General features: G+C 51.9%; 2 protein-coding genes across 3 annotated transcripts; one reads left to right on the plus strand and one right to left on the minus strand.

The window, feature by feature from the left end:
* Positions 1–26: 26 nt before the first annotated feature.
* Alg3 (ALG3 alpha-1,3- mannosyltransferase) lies at positions 27–6,117 on the plus strand. Of its 2 annotated transcripts, none has more exons than XM_077795026.1 (9): positions 27–828; positions 2,712–2,811; positions 2,909–3,056; positions 3,162–3,322; positions 3,779–3,899; positions 4,348–4,553; positions 4,700–4,775; positions 5,582–5,727; positions 5,849–6,117. In XM_077795026.1, exons 1-9 carry the CDS (start codon positions 543–545, stop codon positions 6,009–6,011), a joined length of 1,407 nt encoding a protein of 468 aa, XP_077651152.1. In that variant the 5' UTR covers positions 27–542; the 3' UTR covers positions 6,012–6,117. The 2 variants fall into 2 exon arrangements, with proteins under 2 accessions (XP_077651152.1, XP_077651153.1); XM_077795027.1 differs by having other exon boundaries at positions 30–791; positions 5,849–6,114.
* A 341-nt stretch (positions 6,118–6,458) lies between these two features.
* Vwa5b2 (von Willebrand factor A domain containing 5B2) lies at positions 6,459–17,821 on the minus strand. The gene is made up of 19 exons (XM_026389309.2): positions 17,683–17,821; positions 17,430–17,600; positions 15,006–15,225; positions 14,674–14,831; positions 14,011–14,142; positions 13,660–13,784; positions 13,149–13,304; positions 12,522–12,632; positions 12,234–12,442; positions 12,034–12,145; positions 11,333–11,518; positions 10,038–10,209; positions 9,637–9,950; positions 9,054–9,243; positions 8,420–8,770; positions 7,566–7,703; positions 7,393–7,473; positions 7,094–7,293; positions 6,459–7,007 (listed from the first exon to the last, which is right to left on the minus strand). Exons 1-19 carry the CDS (start codon positions 17,819–17,821, stop codon positions 6,459–6,461), a joined length of 3,714 nt encoding a protein of 1,237 aa, XP_026245094.2.
* Positions 17,822–21,605: the final 3,784 nt, after the last annotated feature.

A 21,605-nucleotide genomic window follows, 5' to 3' on the forward strand; every position in this document is an offset into this window, starting at 1 on the left:
GTGGAACTTCCGTCTTCTGCTAAGCGCTCTTTGAAGAATCCTCCGGCTGGGAAAACCGAATCATCGTCTACTTTCGCAGTCTTCCGGTTGTACTGCTTAGTCGCCTTCACGGGCCACACTTATAGCGCCAGACTTCTCAGGCTCACCATTGCCCTCTTATGTTTCAGTTTGAACGGCTCCTTCCATTAGTAACTGAAAACAAACTGAAAATTCACTTCTTCCCAAGCAGTTCTTGAGCACCTAGAAGGCTCAGAAGGGAAGCGGGGATGGGTGCAGACCGACTTTGGCCTCCAGCATGAACACAAGTATTCCCAGCATAGGGGAAGTGGAATGCTTGGCTTGCGAAGAACAGAACTTTTGTTTTTCGGAGCAGACATTCGTTCTGTATTAGAGCATTTGTGCCCAGGACTGGGTATATACTGAGGAGTAAAACTTTGTTCCTGCTATTTCGAGGTGTGTGTTCCGCCGGAGGAGACAGATACGAAAGAAATAAATTTTAGTGTCGTAAAGTATTCTGGCTATTTGGATAAGCGCTAAGTTTGATGTTAGACCTGGAGAAGAGGAACGGAACTGAAGTGTCGAAGGGTTGGATTTCCGGGGTGGTGGACCAACTAGAGCGGCGCACCGTCAACATGGCGGCTGGGCTGCGGAAACGCAGCCGGGCGGGTTCCGCGGCCCAGCCGGCGGGAGTCTGCGGACAATGGCTACAACGCGCCTGGCAAGAGCGGCGCTTATTGCTTTGGGAGCCGCGCTACACGCTGCGGGTGGCCTCCTGCCTCTGCCTGGCAGAGGTGGGCATCACCTTCTGGGTCATTCACAGGGTAGCATGTGAGTGCGCCGAAATGGAGGGGGGGAGGGAGGGAGATCCGAACCCCTACCCTAAAGTGGGTCCTAGACCTGGACTCAAAAGTAACCTCTAGAGCACTCATTCATCATCTGTAGAGTCATATCCTTTATCGGAGCCCCAAACTTGCTCCACAGGCAGGGTGACCTTAATCCTGCTCCCGTGACGAGGGGCAACCCTAAAGGTTGGCCTTCTACCCTGATCATACAGCCTGCCAGGCTAAAAAAAAAAAAAAAAGCAACCTGGAAGTCAGTTCTGGGTCAGAGTTAGTGTGATGCTACTGCTGCTTGTCTCTGTAACTTGGACACGTCACTTCCCTTCCGGGATCTTGACATTATCAACCATTTAAATTCTGAGGTCTTCGAAGTCCCTTCTCTATGATGGCATTTTGTGACCACTTGAATCTGTTAGGCATTATTAGTTGTTCTTTCCAGGCTGAATCTACACTCTGGACTTGAGGCACCTCTGTTTCTTGTTAAGGACTTTTTCATTGAGAACATATTGAGTGCTTGTCATATGTCTAACATTATGTTTTCTTCTCGTTTTTTTAAATTACCTAACATTATGTTATGTGCCACAAGTACAGTGGTGAATAAGAGAGATGTATTTATGACTTGGGCATATGGGTCTGAACTAAGATGTTAGTAGGTAATTATAATGTATCATATTCATCTTGATAGTAATAAGACAGAGTGTTATAAGAATTTAGGAGGGTTCAGGCACAGGGGCACTTGCCTGTAATCCCAGTGGCTCAGCAGCTGAGGCAGGAGGATTGCAAGTTCAAAGCCAGCCTCAGCAACTTAGGGAGACCCTGTATCAAAATAAAATAATTTTTTTTAAAGGGCTGGGAATGTGGCTCAGTGGTTAAGCACCTCTGGGCTTAATCCCTGATGGTGGGTGGGGAAGGGCAGCAATGACTTAGGAGGGCCAGACACCAGGAGTAGGGGAAAGTTTCATAGAGCCCCTCTTGAAAGGTATGTAAGAACTAGCCAGAAAAGGAAAGAATAAGGAAGGAAAGGGATGGCAGAGAGGATCTTGTACCAAAAACCTCCAGTCAAAACAGAGAATGATTCCTTTGAAGAACTTATTTTTTTTAGAGCTGCAGTGTCAAAACTGATTTGAATAGTAATGAGAGAGCAGATTGTACAAGTCGAGATCAGATCATAAAGAAATTTAACAGTGTTGTAAGGAGACAGCATGGTGGTTAAAAACTTGGGGCCCCCAACTCTATCCTTTCTAATTCTTAAGTTAGTCATTTAACCTAATTAACTTTTAGATTCCTTTTCTAAAAAATAGGAATAATAAAGATCGATCTTTAGAGCCTTGGGAAATCACTGAAGGGTTTTTAAGTAGAGAGACCTCATAATGATTTTTATTTCGAGAAAACTGTTTTGGGCAGGGTAGAATATACATTGTAGTGGAGTGAAAGTAGAAACCAGGAGCCTAATTAGGATACTGTTATCGAGGCTACAGATTATGTTAGACCCCAAATTGACTATGTAGTATCAGAGAAAAATGAACTACTAGAGATCTTTAGGATGAAAAAAACAGAATTTGTTGACCAAGGGTTAGAATGAAGGAGGAAAATGTATCAAAGATGACCTGGGCAGGTAGGAGGTTGGTTGTTCTATTAATGAAACCCAAGAAAGAGAGTAGATTTGGAGTGGGAGGAAAGATCATGAGTTCAATTATAGACACATAGTTTGAGATGCTTGAGTTCACCCAGCGAGTAGGCAGTTAGATAAGGAGTGGAGATGGAAGTCCTGGGAATGAGCTGGAACTCTGCTTTGATGTTCTGGAGGCCTGGTGCTTTGGGGCAGGCAAATTCTGGATTCAAAATTAACCAGACCATCTTATCCTCTTCCAGACACAGAGATTGACTGGAAGGCCTACATGGCCCAGGTGGAAGGCGTCATCAATGGCACATATGACTATACACAACTGCAGGGTGACACTGGACCTCTTGTGTGAGTTATTATAGGAGGTTGAGGGAGAATGTGAAGGGCTAGCTGGGTATCAGGCTGATTAGCCTGACCTAGTCTCACATTCCCCTTCATCTTCCAGCTACCCAGCTGGCTTCGTGTACATCTTTATGGGACTATACTACGCCACTGGCCAGGGCACTGATATTCGCATGGCACAGAATATCTTTGCTGTGCTTTACCTGGTGACTTTGCTACTCGTTTTCTTAATCTACCACCAGACTTGTAAGGTGAGTCCATGCTAGAATCAGAGGGTCCCAACCTGGGATGGTGGGTTATGGGGATGGCTCAGATTGGGGGAATTGACCTTATTCCCCACCGTGCCCATCCCTCAGGTACCTCCCTTCGTCTTTTTCTTCATGTGCTGCGCTTCTTACCGGGTCCACTCCATCTTCGTGCTGCGGCTCTTCAATGACCCAGTGGCCATGGCGCTGCTTTTCCTCAGTATCAACCTCTTCCTGGCCCAGCGCTGGGGCTGGGGCTGCTGCTGTTTCAGGTTGACACCCCTCCACTCAGGCCCCTTCTCTCACTTTCTGCATTTCCAACTCTTTCTCCCCAGTTTTCTGTAGCAGAGGGAATAAGGGAGTGAACAGATAATGTAGGTCACTCAGGGCTCCACAAGCAAGTCTAGAAAGCCTCTATCTTCCATGTCCCTTCCACGTATAGCCCTCTTCCCCTCTTTCTCTTCATCCAGTGTTGGGGTTGGTCCTTGAACTTCTAAATACATCAGTATGTGCTCATTCAGTTTGGGCAGAGGGACTACATACCTGTCCCCTTCCTCCAGCCTCCTCCCAAGCTACCTAACCCTCCCTCAGCAGTTCTGAGTGAGGACCTCATCCTGAAGCTTGCTGGTAGGAGGCCAGGAATTGCTGTGATGATGGTGGTACATCTTCAGGCAGGATAAAGAGTTTTGAAACTGATCTTCACCCTTCCTCTCCCCTACCCACTTCAGCCTGGCGGTCTCCGTGAAGATGAATGTGCTACTCTTCGCCCCTGGTTTACTGTTCCTTCTCCTTACGCAGTTTGGTTTCCGTGGTGCCCTCCCCAAGCTGGGCATCTGTGCTGTCCTTCAGGTATCCCTTCTTCACCCTTCCCTTTATGGATGAGGAGGCCATTAATCTGACCTTCTTCTGTTACTTGAGACTTTCTCAAACTGAGAGACAGGGTTTGGGAGTTGATTCTGAGATGGGCAGCTTTAGTTTCCTTAACTCTAAAATAAGACTGTTGAAGTAGTTGGCCTCTGAGAGGCTTTCCAGTTCTGTCTACTTGTGAGTTGGTTAATCCTAACCTTAAAGCATCAGGTTAGGATTATTTCCTGTTATTACCTGCAAAGAAGCTCAGATCAGAGCCTCTTTGGTTCGAGGCTCTAATCTGAGGTGGTTGTGGAGGATGGATTTTTTACTATTCCTGATAGAAATTAGGGAACCTCTGAGACCTCCATCCACTCCCACTCCCCTCATTGATTATCATGGAGGCTGGGGTAAGCCTTGGCAGCTCTTCTGACATCACACTCATTCTCAGGTGGTGCTGGGGCTCCCTTTCCTGCTGGAGAACCCAATTGGCTATCTATCCCGCTCCTTTGATCTTGGCCGCCAGTTTCTCTTCCGCTGGACAGTAAACTGGCGCTTCCTCCCTGAGGCCCTATTCCTGCATAGAGCTTTCCACCTGGCCCTGTTGGCTGCCCACCTCACCCTGCTCTTGCTATTTGCCCTCTGCAGATGGCACAGGTAAGAAACAGGCAGTGCGATGCACAGGGTTGGGGGAAAGGCCTAAGCTTTAGGAGCTACTTGGGGAGATGTTAAACTCATGGGGATGAGTCTAGAGTTTGGCCCACGATGGAAGCTTGATAAATGTCTGAATGACTTCTCCCCAGGACTGGGGAAAGTATCCTGTCGCTGCTGAAGGATCCCTCCAAAAGGAAGGTTCCACCCCAGCCCCTCACACCCAATCATATCCTTTAAATAATGGAAAGGTAAGTCTTTTGTACTCTTCAGGTGCAAGGTGGGGTCTCAGGTCTGTTGACCTCAGATGGCTGATAACCTGGGGGAGTGAAGGGGAACCCATTCATAAAGCTCCTCTTCTGTACCAAACACTGTACTGAGCACTTTACGTATCAAAGCTTAGTTTATTCTTTTGTTTTGTTTTGTTTCTGGGTACCAGGGATTGAACCCAGGGCCACTTTACCACTGAGCCACATCTCCAGCCCTTTTTTATATTTTATTTAGATGCAGGGTCTCATTGAGTTACCTAGGGCCTCAACTAAGTTGCTGAGATTGACTTTGAACTCATGATCCTCCTGTCTCAGCCTCCTGAGCAGCTGGGATTACAAACATGTGCCACTGCACCTGACAGTTTATTCTTAATTCTAAATATTGAGCTTCTGTGATAGTGTACACACTCCCTGCCTGGTATCCTAAGATGTATATACATTCAAACATTTGAAGCTTACAAGAGATAAGGAGACACTCTTATTATCTTCATTTTCTAAAAAGCAAAATAAAGGCTTTAAGAGGTTAAGTAGCATCACATAGCTAGTGGAGAGATTCAAACTCACTAGGCTTTATGGTCCTAGGTATTACCATCTCCCTGTTATATTAAGGAACAGGTCCAGAGAAGTTGAGAAATTTGCCCAGGGTATGCATCTAGGAATGGCAGAACCAGGGGGCTTTCTGACCCCAAAACTTTTGCCCTGTTGGGGACACCCCCCCCAACTCCTATACCTTCTATTCCTGCCCTTGGCCTTGACCAACCCATACAGATTGTTTCTACCCTCTTCACCTCCAACTTCATTGGTGTCTGCTTCAGCCGCTCTCTCCACTACCAATTCTATGTCTGGTATTTCCACACACTGCCCTACCTCCTGTGGGCCATGCCTGCACACTGGCTCACACACCTGCTCAGGTACTGGCTGGGACAGCCTGGGGGAGTGGGAAGGGCTAGGGGATGTGTCTAGGGCATGAGAAGTCAAAGGACTGTTGGTCTTGAAACTGGACCAAAACTGGGGCCTGTTTCTGATCTCTAGGTTGCTGGTGCTGGGGCTCATCGAGCTCTCCTGGAATACATACCCATCTACATCCTGCAGCTCTGCTGCCCTGCACATATGCCATGCTGTCATCCTGCTGCAGCTCTGGCTGGGCCCACAGCCTTTCCCCAAGAACATCCAGCACATCAAGAAAGCCCACTGAAATCTACCCCTTTCCTTCCAGTCCACTCTCAGGACCCTGGTGGAATGGACTCTGTGCCCTTTCAAATAAACCTTTCCAAGTCAACTTCTGTGCAGCCTACATGGAGATAGGAGTAGCTGGTGCCTGGACCAGGCTGTGAGGGGTATGTACCCAGCAGATAAAGAGCTTATTCAGGCAGTCCTAAGAGGCACTTTATTGCATAGGATTTGGGGACTGTGGCTCTCTCTCCTTCCCCTGTGCTACACAGAGGAAGGGGCACAGGGTGGGAGGAGAAGGAGAGAGCACTGGCAGGCACTTTTTGTGAAGGTAAGAGGATTTCTAGGGAGGGAATGAGAAGCAATGGAGGACAGGCTGACACCAGCCTACCTCTTCCCAGCACCGAGCAGACGGCCTGGGCGGCAGTGAATTGAGTATGTTGGGGACACCAGTCCCAGTGGAGGGCGGCCCTCACACATTTGCTGGGCTGTAGCACAGCAGGTGCAGCTGCAGGTTCTGGTCCCAGTGGCGTAGCAGCAGGAAGAGTCCCCTGGCTGCAGCCTTGAGGGCGGCCAGGTCAAGACCATCAGGCAGGTGCTGGGCCCGCAGCCAGCAATCTGCCTTGGCTGCTGTCAGTTCCCATTCACTGAAGGCAGCCGCACAGCGGTGCTCCAGCCACGCAAGTGCCACAGCTGTGGCCCAGGTGCGATCCCGAAGATCTGAGCCTCCTATCCCTTCCGCCCCTTCCGAAGCCTCGGTATCTGAACCCCGCCCACTGTCTGCCTGGCCTGGACCCTCTGAGCCTGAGCTGGGGGACGGGCTACAAGAGGCTGTGGCACTGTCACCCTGGCCAACACTAGGGCCCAGAAGTGCCCAGGGAGATGAGGCAGAGGTGGGGCTGAGGCTGGCACGGTGCGCAGCAAAGGGTGAAGCACGACACAGGCGCTCCTGGGGAATATGCACAGCAGCACAGAAGGATGCATCCAGACGGAAGGAGCCTGGTGCTTCTTGTAGCCGCACCTGAGGAGAGAGGAGGTGGGGGGAGAAGTGAGCTGAGACATCACTCTAGCTCTGGTGACACTACCCTCCACCTCCCGAGTCCTCACCAAGGGCATGTAGTCGTGGTCGATGCCTCCACTGTTGCTTCCATTGGCCTGGCCAGCCTTGGGACTACAGAGTCTCCGTCGGCGGCTCAGACTGAGCCTCGAGGAAGGCTGATAGGGCAGGTGGTGAGGACCTCCAGTGGGAGTTGTTGGCTCCCCCAAAGCTGACTTGGAGTTGTCATTTTGGTCCAGGTCCCAGGTGCCTACCAGAGAGCCTCCCTGAATTTTTGTGGTGGGGCCAGCCAGTGTCAACTGGTAGTCCCTCAGCCTTGAGCTACCCTTTCCCCACATTTGGGCTATACCTTTAGGGTGGGCTGCAGTGGACAGAGAAGTTGCATCTAGATGGCCCTGAGAGACGTAAGTGCCTGGGGGTTCAGCCGATTCTGCAGGGGCATAGGAGACAGGAGTCAGGTTTGTCTGCCCAGGTAGTTAGGTGAGAACTGTACCTAAGAGATCACCAAGGGAGGACTCCTACCTGAGCTCCAAACCTGTAGGACTCCGGGCAGGACCTCCCTAGTAGTAGCATCCACAGCTACTGGGCAGGTGAAACAGGAGGGAGCACAGCTGACCTTGCTTGTCTGAAGGGCTCGAAGCCAGGACTTTCGGGCGTGGCCTGTGAAGCCAAGGAGCAGCATGCTGAATTCCCACCCTCTACAGAGGGCTACATAGAAAAACCATGTTCCCCACATCTTCTCCCTCTGTCTACTTTTAAACAGAGTAGTAAAGTGCCCTTCTCAGGCCTAGAACCAGCTATGACAAGCAGAGCTAGGAACCCCTAGCTACCCAGAAAATCAACAGTCTAGACACCACCAAAGGAACATTGCCGGGTACTCTTTCCTCCACTCATTACACAGTGTCCAAAAGAACTTTTCTGAGGAAATGGAAATTTTCTGTCTGCACTATCCAATATGGTAGCCACTCGTCACATGTGACTTCCAAGCACTTCAAGTGTGGCTGATGCAATCAAGGAACTAGAATTTTAACTAATTGTAATAGTCATTTTCAGAATGACAAAGATTTGTTTCTGTGTTGCAGGCACTGATAATTATTACAAAATCATATTTTCCTCTGTATTGGCAGCTAGGAAGCTTATCAGGCTTGGGTCCCATGCTTTTATGGATATACAACTTCATGGTATACATTGTTAATATAACCTAATTCTTGGCTCCCTTTATTTTCATTTTTTCCCATTGTCCTGCTTGATTTCTAATCTCAAGCCACCTGAATCCTTTATGAGCAAAGTGAGGAAAAGAGTGATCTAACAGAGACATACCTCTGCTGCTTTCTGTCCCATGCCCTTGGGCTCCAACTGGGCCACTAGCAACTCACCCCGGTCAGCTGTGGTCTCAGCTCCTCGGAGCGCTAGCTGTTCATTGTCTCGGACCACTGAGGCTGCTGTCAGTCGGTGAAGTGCTTGGTCCCAAGCAGCTTCTCTTACAGCAGTTGATGGAGGCTTTGAGGCATCCCCAGGTCCCCACAGTGTCTCCAGCCCAACACCCACCTCCCAGCACATTGGTTGCTCCCCATACAGGCCCCGGATCACCACATGGCAACGTGGAGCCTGGGGAGGCACTGGAACTGCTGGAGGGGTTGGTTCCCTATTTGGGGGCACAGCTGTGAACAAGAAGGGTGGTTCCATCAACATGTCCCAGTCCATGGGGGCTGGGGAGAGCAGGTTTCCTAGGGAGAAAAGATGGCAGGGACATTGGCAGTGTAGTGCCTTGGGCTCCATGTCCCCAAGCCTCCTTTTTTTTTTAAATATTTATTTATTTATTTATTTTTAGAATTTTAATATTTATTTTTTAGTTATCAGCGGACACAACATCTTTGTTTGTATGTGGTGCTGAGGATCGAACCCGGGCCGCACGCATGCCAGACGAGCGCGCTACCACTTGAGCCACATCCCCAGCCCTCCCCAAGCCTCCTTGATATTAGAGAACCCAGCTCCATTTCCAGCCCTTACCTGAGTCGTCCAGGCCCTGCCCAAGCTGTTGGCCTGACTCAGGGCCTGGCACATCTGGTACTGCACCCAGAGAAGGTTGCCGGGGTCGGCAAGGGACTGGGTTTGCCCGGCCTGGTGGAGATGAGAGACTTCGGCCAGCCAGAGCTGCTCTATGCCTACGGCCCAGCACCTCAGCACTCAGGGCTCCTGCCTGCATGAGAGATGTGGGGCCACTGGTCAGGGGCTGCAGAATCCCCAGCCTTCAAAAATACATGGTGGGCTACATGCCCCTTGTCATCTCACTCTACTCCCTATTGCCCACTTCAGGTTGTTGTTTATCTGTTTTTGTTTATATCCCCTTCTTTGCCTAGTTAACTTCTTCTACTTATTCCAGACATGGCTTTTACTTTCCTGGCTCCCTCTGACAGAATTAGCCATCCTAATTTGGAGCCCCAATATTCATCACTGATTATTGCATGGTATCATCATTATAAATTTAGCCATTTATCTATCTAGACTTGATAAACGTTGCATAATGTCTGGCACACAACAGGTGGTAAATAAACGCTGGATACATGATGGTTGAATGTGGGCTGGATCTCACCTTGAATGGAGACTGTGGTGGTGCAGGCAGCGGGCAGGAATGGGAGCCTGTAGATTCTCCCCAGGCCAGGCTGCGGCAGCCCTGCTGAGAGGGAGGATCCAAGGGAAAATAGCCCTCTGGGGAGCCAGGGCCCTGGGAGCCAGGAGACTCACTGCTGCCTGTGGAACCCGGGCCTGGCTCAGGGCTGGCAGAGCAGTGGGTAAGCACATACTGTTCCCGGATGTATGAAGACTGGAAGATGCGGCGCCATATGGCTGTGTCATTGGACGGATTGGGTCCAGGATCTGTGACTGGGTCTGTCAGAGCATCAGTACCTGCTGGAGGCAGGAGAATGGGCCCTAGCCCTGACCTTTCCCATTGTCCTCTCTTACACAGCCATACACATACACTAGAGTACTCACTCTGATCTGAGTCCCCAGCAGCCCATGGACTGGACAGCTCTGCTGACACAGTGCGTGTTTCCAGTGGCTCTGAGGTGCCAGTGGGCTCAGTGCCAGGGGTGGCAACAGATGGTGCCTCCTCTGGGGATGGGAACACAGAACCACCCAAGCTCTGCCAGCCAGGCTCTTGGCACTATGGAGAATAGCATTGAGGAAAAAAATTGATTGTAGCTATATACTACCTCTTTCCAAGTGGGATTTTAAGATGGTTCACTGCAAGAAATAAAAACCCAGTACCAAGGAAGAAGGAAACATGTTAACCATAAGGATTAATAGAGCTGCTGTGGAGTTGAACTTCAGGTTTGTCTTGAGCTTTCTGGCAGCCAGGCAAAAAAGCAAACTGTAGTTGGGCATACAAGCACACACCTGTAATTCCAGTGACTTGGGAGGTTGAGACAGAAAGATTTCAAGTTCAGAGCAAGCTTCAGCAACCTAGTGAAGCCCTAAGCAACTTAGCAAACCTTGTCTCAAAAAAATAAAAAAGGGTTGGGGATGTGGGTCAGCGGTTAAGTACCCTTGAGGGTTCAATTCTGGTATAACAACAAAAACCATTATATAACTCTCGTAGTCAAAAAAGGAGGAAGCATGTTTAGTTCTGAAGAAAGAGGTTTTTTTGTAAAAAAAAAAAAAAAAAAAAAAGAACCTACTTTTCCTCACATTCCTATTATGTTTTAAGTATCATGCTAAGGGCATTGTACCTATGAAAAACTTAATTTACATAGGACGAAATGGGCACAAAGAAGTTAAGTGACTTGCCCAAATCAAGTGGCTAGCCAGTGGCAGAGCTGGGATTTGAGATTGCACCTACACTAAGCTCATCTGTCACTGAGTGTTTAGATGTGGGTTTTATTTTATCTTTGTGGTGCTGGGCATCAAACCCAAGACCTCATGCATGCTAGGCAAGCACTCTATCACTGAGCTACATCCCAGCTCCCAAATGATGCTTTCTGTAAGGCACTGTTTGAAGTAATGAGCAAGTTTTAACATAAACCTCACAGCAAATGCTGGAGTTTTTTGATGGCTATGTTTTAATGACTTCTGGTGAAAACTAAGGGCAACATTTTATAAGGCAGTGGAAGACCTCATGAGGGGGGCAAGATGTAGTTACCTTGGAGATCCCAATGTGATCTCTTTGGGGCCCTAGGAACTGTAGGGGAGCTTGGCAGAGAGAGAGATAGGAAAGGGAATAAGGAATTTGAAGAGATGCAGGGACTTCAGCCACCCAGGTCCATCTATCACACCTAGCCCAGGCCTACCCCTGGAGGGTGGGGCCGGAAGCCATCCACCCTGAAGAGTGAGCAGTAACCAAGCAGCTGGTCCCCAGGGTAGAGTGCTGGGATTTCCCTGGGAGTCAGGAGAGCCTCCACGGCATCAGGCACAAACCAGTCCACAGAAATGTCACTCAAAGCAGGCTCCAGTGCCTTCCGCAGAGCCTGCACCAGCTGTGGGGAGGGACCAGAGGGAGGAAATCAGAAAGGAGTGTCACATCCAGACAGTTCAGGCAGGCTGCCTTTCCCCAGCTGCCTTTTGTCTAACTCTGGGCTGATGGAGAACAGAGTTAGTCTGGGGTCAGGAGAAGTAATGGGGGTAGAAGCAAGCAAGGGGACTGAGAGCTTAGTCCTGGGGGCTTGATCTTTCTCCTGGCCTGAGCTTTGCCACATGGATGAACCAAGACTTCATGAGGATAAGGCTCAGACACAAAACAAAACTGAGTAAGATTTGGGGGATAGTCAGATGCTGTGTCCGCATATCTTTCGTCTTCCACAGCATCCCACAGCAGTACCAACAGTTCTTCTCCTGGCTGGCATCTCCTCAAGGAGAGGAAGGTTTAGAGTAGGGAGAAGTCCTAGTGAGGGTACCAAGAGACCCCATGGCCTGACTAGGTTCTATTTCAGATTTGATGTATAATTTAGGAGGATTACTAAAAATATAGAACAGGATTCAGGCTCAAACTCACCATGGGCTGCAGCCTCTCTCCAGGCCTCAGGAAGTAGGCCTGGCCTCTGCTGAGGGCAGACAGACCCTGGAGCAGCTGGTGGCAATCAGGCCCCAGCCCAAAGGAGAAGCACCTGACAGGGAAGGGGAGCAGCTATGACCTTCAGAAGCCTTTTGGGGAGAGGGATCAATCTTAGGCACCTGGCTCTGCCCACTCCATACCTGGTTGCCCCTCTGTGCCACCTCATGAGCTCCATGGTTTGGTGAGTAGTGACAGCCATGGGCGAGGCAGCAGTGAGCAGGAACAGCTGGCGAGGATGAGCCTTCTGCTGGGGCTGCCCCAAGGCCCAGTCCAGTGCAGCCAGTATATCTGGTGGACCACTCCCAGCCTGCAGGGTCTCAATGCTCTCACAGATCAGCTGCACAGTGTCCTGGAGGGAGAAGGCAAGGCTGGGCTGGGTTGGCCTGAAACATCTCTGTAAGGGCCCCAAATCCTTGGACCACACTCACATCGCTGCAAGACCGGCTCTCTGGGAAGAGTGGCTGCACCGAAGTCCCAAACATGGCCAGGTTGACAAGTGTCTGAGTTGGGAGGGACTTCACAGCCAAAACAATGGCATCCTGGAGAAGGCCAGAGAGGGCAGCATGAGGCAGGTCCTACAGACACTGGCAGAGAACAAGGAACTCCAAAATGCTTGCCTTCTCCAGGCCATGATTAAAATGAGGTCTGGATGAAGTCACCTAGGAGAGGCCTGAGTGTGTGAGACTGTGGGACCTTGGGAGTGTGAGGCAGCCTCTGAATGTATGTGAGACACATTTATACATGGGACTCTGCAGGCATGTGTGAAACCTGGGTCTCTATGATCAGGTCTCAATGTGACTGTACAGGAGAGAAGCTCTTCAAATCCAGAAGAGACAAATATTGTATAAGAGAAAGAGAGACTGGGGCCGGGGAGGAGGACAGTTGGGAAAGGATCACTCTCTAAGGGATATATCTCTAAGGAGTTTCTGTCAGGTTCTTTTCTGAAGTTGATGTTTTAAGCAACAAGGCAACTCCCAGCATTGAAAGCCTGCCTCCAGCCCACCTCAGACTGCTGCCCCACCCAAGCCCAGGGCTGCTGCACAATCCCCACAAGCCTTGTGTGCTGCGCTGCTGCCATCCAACAGAAAGAGAAGCTCCCTGGTAGCTGTGCCCAGGTGTCCAGGCCTGGAGCTCAGATCCGGGCAGAAACTCAGTACCAGCACAGGGTTCAGCAAGATGTCCTTATGGAAACGTCGCTGCAGGAACCACACCTAAGTGCAGGAGCCCCAAATCAAACTGGGCCAGGTTTTAGTGCAGATCTATCCAAGGTAGGCAGTGGGACTTGGCCCTGTTTCTATCTGATTCACTTAGAGAGGGTGCCTTTTTGTAGTGATCTGAATAAAGTCAGGAGAAAAGGCAGGTGGCTGAACTATGCCTATGTCAGACGTGGTCTCCATCCTCTGAGACATATCCTAGAGAGACTTATGTGGGTCCTCCTATGATGATACTCATGTGTCCCATAGTGGGCTGGACTGAGACAAAAAGAGGCCCCACCCTTCCCAAGGTGCAACTGCTTGCCTGCTCGTCATGCATATGTGCAGTTAGCATGAAGGCCAGAAGCCATACCTGCCGGTCCCCATCACTGTCCCTTCGCTGCAGCCTCTGGAAATCCCGGCGGGCCCTCACCTGGGCCTCATATTCTGATGCACTCAGGCTGCCAGCCTCCAGTATCAAGTGTGGTTGATGGGGCTCTGAGAAGAGGGGATATAACTCTGTCAGGGAAGTCCCTGCCCGTGGACTTCCTCAACTATCCAGTCCTCTTGTTTTAAGAGGACCCTGCAGGTCCAGCCTCCTTGCACCACCCTCACTGAGATGATTCAGTCCATCTGCCTGGGGCCCAAAAATTTATACTTGAAAACTGCTTAGGTTATTCCTAAGGAGGTCAGGGCTGGCCCACTGTGGGTCCGTGTCTCTCACCACTGGGGTATAGCAGGATCTCCAAGGGCCGGTCACATAAGTGACCCTCTGCCAGTGTGACACAGATGGTGGCTGCAGAGCTGGCATGAGGGGGGGCATCTGCCCGCAGGGCATGAGAGGGGCTGTCCAGGCCTGAGGGACAGAAAGGCAGGGAGGAATGATGACCATCTCACCCCAAACCAGTGTTAAGGTCACAGATATCTCCTTCTCTGATGACAGTTGCTGTGGGCTGGGACTATGGCTGGTCCAGTTCAGCTCTTGGAATCTGATCTATAGGGTCTGATGGACAAGGGAGAATCTATTTCCATGGGCTGGGACATGTGTTCTCAGGTCTGTTCCCAGCTAGTGAAAGGATTATACACCAGCCAATTAGCATTCTTCTCCATTTCTTGCACAAAGAAGATCCACTTCAGCACTGAGACTGGTCCCATAGTAAATCTCTCTCTTGCCATTGGTGAGTGGAGTTGGATATAAATAAACTACATTAATAAAACTAGGTTGGGTAGAAGTGGCCAGGGGATGCTCTACCGTCAGACTGAAGGTTCCTAAGGCTTAGGTCCCTGTCTTCTTTTTGTCCTCTGTTCCTGCCATCCCTAAGCTTTGAATTATTTCCTAGTCTGCTACAGGGGGATGGATGGGTCAGGCCAGGTCAGATGCACCCACCTGCCAGCAGGCATGGCCCAGTCACCAGCATCTCGAAGGAGAAAGTATATGGGGCAGGACAGCGGGCAGGGCCTGAAAACACGTCTGGAGGGGCAGGTGGCTCCTCCCAGGCCAGCCCTTCCTCCTCAGGGCTGCCTGCCCCGAAGCAGCTCGTGGGGCTGGAAGGGAGCATGAGGAGGGTCACTGGGCCACCATGAAGGCCCCTATCCCCTCTGATTGCCCCCACCCTTCTTCACCCTATCCATCTCCCGGGGCATCGTGCTGAGACCCCTCACCCGCACTAGACCCAGAGAAGCCGAGGGAGGGACGAAGAGAATCACCATAGGCCCAACCTGTCGTCACAGAGCCCCGGAGGCCTGGGGGGCCCTGGTGGGCCTGGTGGGGCCAGCGGGGTGAGCACAGTGGGCAGAGCCACACGCAGTACCCCATCAGGCCTGGAGGGCAGCTCCCGGCTGCTGCACAGGGTCACTGTCATGGTGCCAGCTGCAGCGATAAGGCCCGTGGGCAGCACCAACGTGGACCGGGCCTGGGCCAGATCCAAGACAAGATGACCTATGATAAGTGAAAAAAGGGATCAGAGGGGGCTGGAAGCGAAGGGAATGGGAGAAAATAGAGGTGGGATCAGCAATGAGTCAGGGAGTCTGGGCAAAGTGGACTTTGTACAGTTTACAGGAGATTGTGTTAATGCGTTAGTGATGCAGGATGGACACGTGAGATGAACAGTGATAGCAGAGGCAGTTTGGGCATGGAGGGATCTAGCTATCATCATGCAAGGGAGCAATGACCTCACTGCTAAAGGAGGACTGATGAGAAGGAGGATATCCATTCTCAAGGTCCTGGGGGAACTATACCATCTGCCTCTCTTGCCCTGCCTGCTCCTTCCCATTCAGCCTTTGGATACCATCTTTCTAAAGGACTCTCCCTTGTGGACCAACATTTTCCTTACATCTAGGACCCACAAATCCCCTGCTAATGAACCATCAGGGACTCCTCATGCCCATTAAAATAATTCCAGACTTTTCTCCCCTGAGAGGAGCTTAAAGACAGCAATCTGCTTGGAATCAGACTAGAGGAAATAAACCGCATTTGCATGCTGAGCACATGTTTTATTTAGATGGTAGGTTCATTTGAGGACTGTTGGGGTAGTCACCACTGCTGCTGTATACCACCTACACAGTCTGCCCCCGTCCACCTTTATAGCCCTACTTTACTTCACTTCCCCACAATAATAAATAGTCATCCTTTTGAGAAATACTTGCTGAATAAGTGAAGAAAAAGAGACCTAATACAGTGGAGAGAATACAGCATTTGGGTTTGGAGTCTCAGTCTGTGATTTCTAATTGTGTCCTCTAACAACCATCTTAGGAGCCTCGGTGTTTTCATCCATAAAATGGGGGTCATAATAACTATCTCTCGAAGACTGTGGTGAGGAATAAATGAGATAATGTATGCAAAGCACCCAACATACAAGTAAGTAGCCATTGCTACCATTTTCATCACCCATAAAAGGGGGACAGGAACAATGTACATTACATACCTCTCCCAGATTCGAATAAGGTGATACTAGTGCCTGGGCTTTGTAAACTGTAAATCACTACAAACCTGAGGCATCGTATCACCATTCCCTGTATAACCTACTTACAAACCTTTGTTTATACCATTGCCTCTACTCTCCACTCCACCAAGCCCTAACCTTCTTTCAGTCAAATGCTGGCTCTTCTTCCTTCTGGAACATTCCTGGGGCCTGAGCCCAGAACTCACTTTTGCCTTTAACTATCTGCAGGGCTTATGCCAACTCTGAACACCACTGGATTCTCTCTTCTTATCTAGATGGTGAATCCCATGGGCAGGGTCAATGAATATATGAATGAACAAAGGAAAGAATGACAATCAAGCCACAGAACCTAGCCCAGAGCTGGACTCCCATCTCCTCCCATAGAACTCACTGAGCCCCTTTATGCCAGGTTCTGTGTGATATACTGGGACTCAGAGATGGCCAAAACACAGTCCTAAACTCAGGAGATAATTCTTCAAAGGGGGAGACAAGACATGCAAGTCTGTGACAATTACTCCCCCTAATAAGTGCTGTAATGAGGTGGGAGGAAGGAAGACTGGGGGGAGAAGGGAAGAGTGCAATTAATTATTTGTGAAGTAAGGGCAGGTTTCCTCAAGAGTGACGATTGAGTGGATCTTAAAGGACAAGTACAAATGTGCTCATTAGAAGATGGGAAGATAGAACAGTGAGGTGTAAAAGGACTTGTCAGTAAGGCCAGTGCCTGTGGTACCTAGTATAGGAGCGCGGCAAGAGGAACAGAATGTAATGAATGAGGACCTAGGCTCCTGGGCAGAGAAGTTTGCACTTGATCTAGGAGCTGACTGGTTTACACCGCCCTGGCAGAGAAGGTGTGTAATCTAAAAGATGAGCGGCTGTGGGGGTCAGCTGGGGGCAGGTCTGCTTCTTCTGCCACACCCTGGAGAGCCTATGGCCACCTGAGTAGTAAGGACGGGTGGTGTCTCAGCCAGCTTTGTGCCGCCTGTTGTGTCTGTCTCCCAGGTCTGGGCCACATTCCCAGAGCACTTGGAGCAGATCAGGTGCCCAGTCCACGACTGTTGGATAAAGGGATGAATCAATGGATGAAAAAACAACAAAAAAGCGCCTGGATGAAGGTGGGGGAGGGGCGGGAGACTGAGCAAGAGCAGGAACCTGAGCTTCCGCTGGTGTTCAGGAGTTCGGGCTACAGGCGCCCGGGACTCACCCTGCGCGCAGCGGCGGGGCGTGGAGGTCCCCAACCCTGGGCCCAGCGCGCGGCAGCAGGCAGCCTGCAAACGGCGCCGGCTCTGCAGCTGGAAGGAGACGCGCCGTCCGGCCGCCTCGGCCTCGAAGCCTGATACTACTTCGGCCTCCGCCAGCGGGTACACGAACACGCCTGCCGGGAGGGGAGGGCAGGAGGCGGCGTCGGACCCCACCCGGCACCCACTCCCACCTCCCGCGCCAGCGCCCGGCCTCACCGTCCACTGGCTGCGGTTGCGGGTTGTGGTAGGTGAGCCGAGCCCGCAGGCTGAGGCAGGGTCCGTTGGCGCAGGCCCGGACCCAGGAGTCGGTGAGGGGTAGCGGGGTCCAGCTGGAGGGGCAGTAGAGGCCGGGCATGGTGCCCACCGGTCGGCCCTGAGGGAGCGGGGTATCGTGAAGCCGGTGTGCAGCGCAAGTCCCGTGTGCCGCGCCCGGAGCTCCTGAAAGCCAGTCTCCAGAGCTGAACTCAGGCACTAGGACGCGTGCCTGCAAGGGGCACAAGGCTGAGCCGCGCGGTTTTCCCAGGCTGACAGGTGGCAGGGAAGATAAGAAAGGGAGGTGCAGGGATGGCGGCCTGGACAGCTTTGCCCGTTACCTGGGAAGCCGGGCGGAGCGCAGCTCGGGGCAGCACGGAGTCCCGGGGAGCGGAGGGTTAATGATTAACCGGCACTCCCGGCGCCCTACAGTCCCGCCGCTGGCTCCTCTGGGGGTGGGGGTAGGGGGTTGTCACAGCTGTTCCATCACCCGCTGGAGCCTCACCACCGCCCCTGTACCTGCGGGCCCCCCGGGGCTCCCCGTGGCTGCCAGCTGTCGGAAGTGGCGCGGGTGGAGATGGAAGATGTTCGGGGTGGGGATCAAAGGTTTAAAGGGCCAGCATCCTCCCGGGTGCCCCCAGCCCAGCAAGGGACAGGAGAGGATGGGGAGTCGAAAAGACTGCAGTTTCTCCTGTACCTTATCTGCAGCGAAGGGCTGCAGACCTGAAGGGAGGGTTTGGGGTAAAAAGAATGAGACAGGGAAGCGAAAAGAAGGGGTCTTTTGGGAGGCCAGACGAGAAAGGCGTCGGAGCAGGGGGAGTCTGTGCGATCCATCCAGTGCACCTCTCCCCACCCTGGCAGAGCTGATCTGGGAGTGGGGAGCTGCTGCAGTCGCCGCGGTCTCCACAGAGGATGCTGGGGGCTGAGATTTAGGATCGGTCCCCCTCCCTGCGGGCAGTCCCAATCTCACCGTGGCTCCTCCGCGGAGTTCTGGGCGTCGCGAACCGAAAAGGGTGGGTTGTGCAGCCTCTGAGTTCAGGTTCGCAGTGAGTTCCGGCACCTTCGGAAAGCCGGCTCGGGACTCCGGCAGCGGTCGCTGTGATCCTAGCTGGGGCGCGGGCAGTGCTGGTGGTGGTCCCGCCCCCGCTCCCAGAGGCCGCCCCACTCGCCCGCCTCGCCCCGCCCGCCGCTGCGACTGGGCCGCGCTCCCCCTCCTGCGGGCGCGGTACTGCCTCAGCTCCAGCCCCGGCGGCGGGAGCCAGGCAGTGCACCGCAGTGCGGGGCCCGCGTACCCGCCGCCGCACAGCCCCCATCAGCGAGGGACCGATGCCTCAGAGGCCCCACCCCTTCAATCCTTGGGGAGGTGAGGCAGCCTGCGAGCGCGGCAGAGCCGCTCAGTCTGCAACCCCCACCCCTGTAGCGACCCCAGCCATCCCATTATCACCCTACCCTGCCCACCCACACCCCGCCCTGAGTAGGCTTCCCATCACTGCAGTGACCCTCCCTTCACACTGCAGCGAACCCCAGCGCCCCATCACCGTAGGACTCTTCCCCCCTAAAGCCAGCCCCTTTCTTCTGCAAAATGCTCTTTAATTACTGCAGAAAACCTCCCCCATTTCTGCAGGTACCTTTAGCAGTTGTGGTCACTTCAGTGACCACTCACCCCAAGCGACGCTCCCCCATCACTGCAGCGACTTCCCCGCACCAGGAAGCAGTCAGCCTTGCCATCACTGCAGCGCCATCCTCCTACTCTTGCTGGGGGTGGGGAGGATGTGCAGGATGATTCCCTCAGGCTATAACCCCCGGGTTTCTGACGTTACCTGGGGCCTTGAGAATGAAGCCTTTCAGCCTTATGGCTGCAGACTGTCCCTGTCACAGCAGTGACCCACGTCCCCACACACCCATTCCTGCAGGAGAAAACATCTCTGCTTCTAAAAGAGGTCCCTTGTTATTGACAGAATTTTCATGTGGTTGACACTGTTCCCCTGCAGATTAGGAAAGTCTGTAAAACTTCTTCCAAGAAGTGAGGGTGTTTAAGGGTCACACATACAAGCATTCTTACAGATGCCCCACTCATTCTGCAAAGAGAGCTTGAGGAGAGCTGGGGTGTGGGGCAGCCACTGGGGAGCAGGTTTTCAAGACAGGCTCAGGGTTCTCACCCCACCCCTTAACTCCATCCTTTTAATTCCAATCACACTGGCCCCCAGGGGATATCCTGCCTCCTGGAGCACCTGAGCCCTTAACCCCAACCCTCTGCCTTGCTTAAACCACTTAGCATAATAGAGATGGCTTGGTCTTTCCCAGAAACTTCAGGGTGAAAATGCACAAGGACAATATAGAAAGCACAGACACTGTCACAACAGTGTAGTCCATAGGACACTCCAGCTGGGTCCCAGCTCTGTTTCTTCCTGTCTTGTGGGGAGCCATTCTCATTCGTGACTGGGTGACTCCCGGTTTGGGTCTGAGGCATTCTGGCTGTGTGGGAGCTTTCCCGGCCCTCTCCTGATGAGAGAACCCGTCCGTGTGGGGGTGTGCCTGACCACTGACCCTGGGCCCAATCACTGACCCTGATCTTGGAGTGCGGCCCCCCCTCAACCTTCATTGGATGGAATTCTCCCCTGAATTTCTTGTTCCCCAATAAAAGGCTACTCCCTAGTGTGCTCGCTCTCTCTCTCTCCTGCTAGCCCTGAGTAATCCTTGCTGCCCTATGGGTGGTTCGAGGTGGGAGCCAGAGAGGGGTGCCATCTCGGACCTGGTCATAGAAAAAGGTAACTGAGTCTGTGTGTTTTATTTCGATCTCTGCTAGCTAACTTTTATGCCAAGAACCTCATTAATGAAATCAGTGTGCTGGTCGCATGGTGGACTATCTGAGCCACTAACCTCTATTCTTCTTTCTCTGCTGAATCCACCCCAGTCTCAACACTAGGGAGAATTAGTGGATGAGCTGGATGGTCCCTTCAGGGTGATACAGGCTCCCAGGCAATACTAGCCTTGCTCTTGAGAGCCCCATGGAGACCCAGGCAGTGCCCACCTTCCCCAAGGACTTTATGTTCTGCTCCTTCTGCAAATGAATCAGAGCCATGTGTGGCCCTCAGGCCAAGCATGCAAGAAGCTGTCACCTGGGAGACTTGTACACATAGAAATGGAAGAAGATGCCCTTGTCTTTGGTCCTGAGGAGAACTTGAATATAAGACAGTCTTCCAGAAGATGGTGTCCTTATGGGAGATCACACACCCATGGGCAGAAGCCATACTGCGCTGGAAGCAAAATTGGGCCTGAGATCCTGTTGGGAAAGCTTTCTTAGCTCAGGCAAACCAAGGCAGAGACAAGACAGCTGCTCCACAAGACACCTAGACCATGTTGCAGGGTGGGGCAGGCCAGTGCAGGCTTCTTGGCACCACTGGGTAGGGGCACCAAAAAGGGGTTCTGAGGTCCAGCTAGAAGGCACTTTGGTGGTGGGGTGTCAAATGGTAGCTGAAGGTAAGAGGGAACAGCACAGCCACAGAGGGTTCAGGTGCTTGGTTCCAGGAGTTGGAGGAGATATGATGTAGTTAAGGGATGCCTGGGGCTAGTGTGAGCTGCTGAGTGCTAGGCAGAGGAGAGGGGTTGAGGCTAAATAACTGAAAAAACTCAGCCTCTGCCTTAAAGAAGTTTACACCGAGTTATGCGACCTAGGCGCGATGGTGCAAGCCTATAATCCCATAGCTTGGAAGTCTGAGGTAGGAGGATCGAAAGTTCAAGGCCAGCCTTAGCAATTTATTGAGGCCCTAAGCAACTTAGCAAGATCCTGTCTCAAAAAATGGAAAGGGCTGGGGTTGTGGCTTAGTGGTTAAGTGATTAAGTGTCCCTGGATTCGATTCCCAAGACCAAAAAAAAGGGGGGAGGGA

Source organism: Urocitellus parryii, chromosome 2, assembly GCF_045843805.1.
Source record: "Urocitellus parryii isolate mUroPar1 chromosome 2, mUroPar1.hap1, whole genome shotgun sequence".
NCBI classification, from domain to species: domain Eukaryota; kingdom Metazoa; phylum Chordata; class Mammalia; order Rodentia; family Sciuridae; genus Urocitellus; species Urocitellus parryii.

Excerpts from the sequence above, each read along its gene's own strand:
- Alg3 (XM_077795026.1), top strand. The coding sequence starts at position 543 with ATGTTAGACCTGGAGAAGAGGAACGGAACTGAAGTGTCGAAGGGTTGG. Across the intron at positions 3,323-3,778 it reads TGGGGCTGCTGCTGTTTCAG|CCTGGCGGTCTCCGTGAAGA; the intron begins GTTGACACCCCT and ends TACCCACTTCAG. Across the intron at positions 5,728-5,848 it reads TGGCTCACACACCTGCTCAG|GTTGCTGGTGCTGGGGCTCA; the intron begins GTACTGGCTGGG and ends TCTGATCTCTAG.
- Vwa5b2 (XM_026389309.2), bottom strand. The coding sequence starts at position 17,821 with ATGCCCGGCCTCTACTGCCCCTCCAGCTGGACCCCGCTACCCCTCACC. Across the intron at positions 13,305-13,659 it reads ACAGTGATGGGGACCGGCAG|GTGTGGTTCCTGCAGCGACG; the intron begins GTATGGCTTCTG and ends TCCTGCACTTAG. Across the intron at positions 10,210-11,332 it reads TCCGGCCCCACCCTCCAGGG|TGCCAAGAGCCTGGCTGGCA; the intron begins GTAGGCCTGGGC and ends TATTCTCCATAG.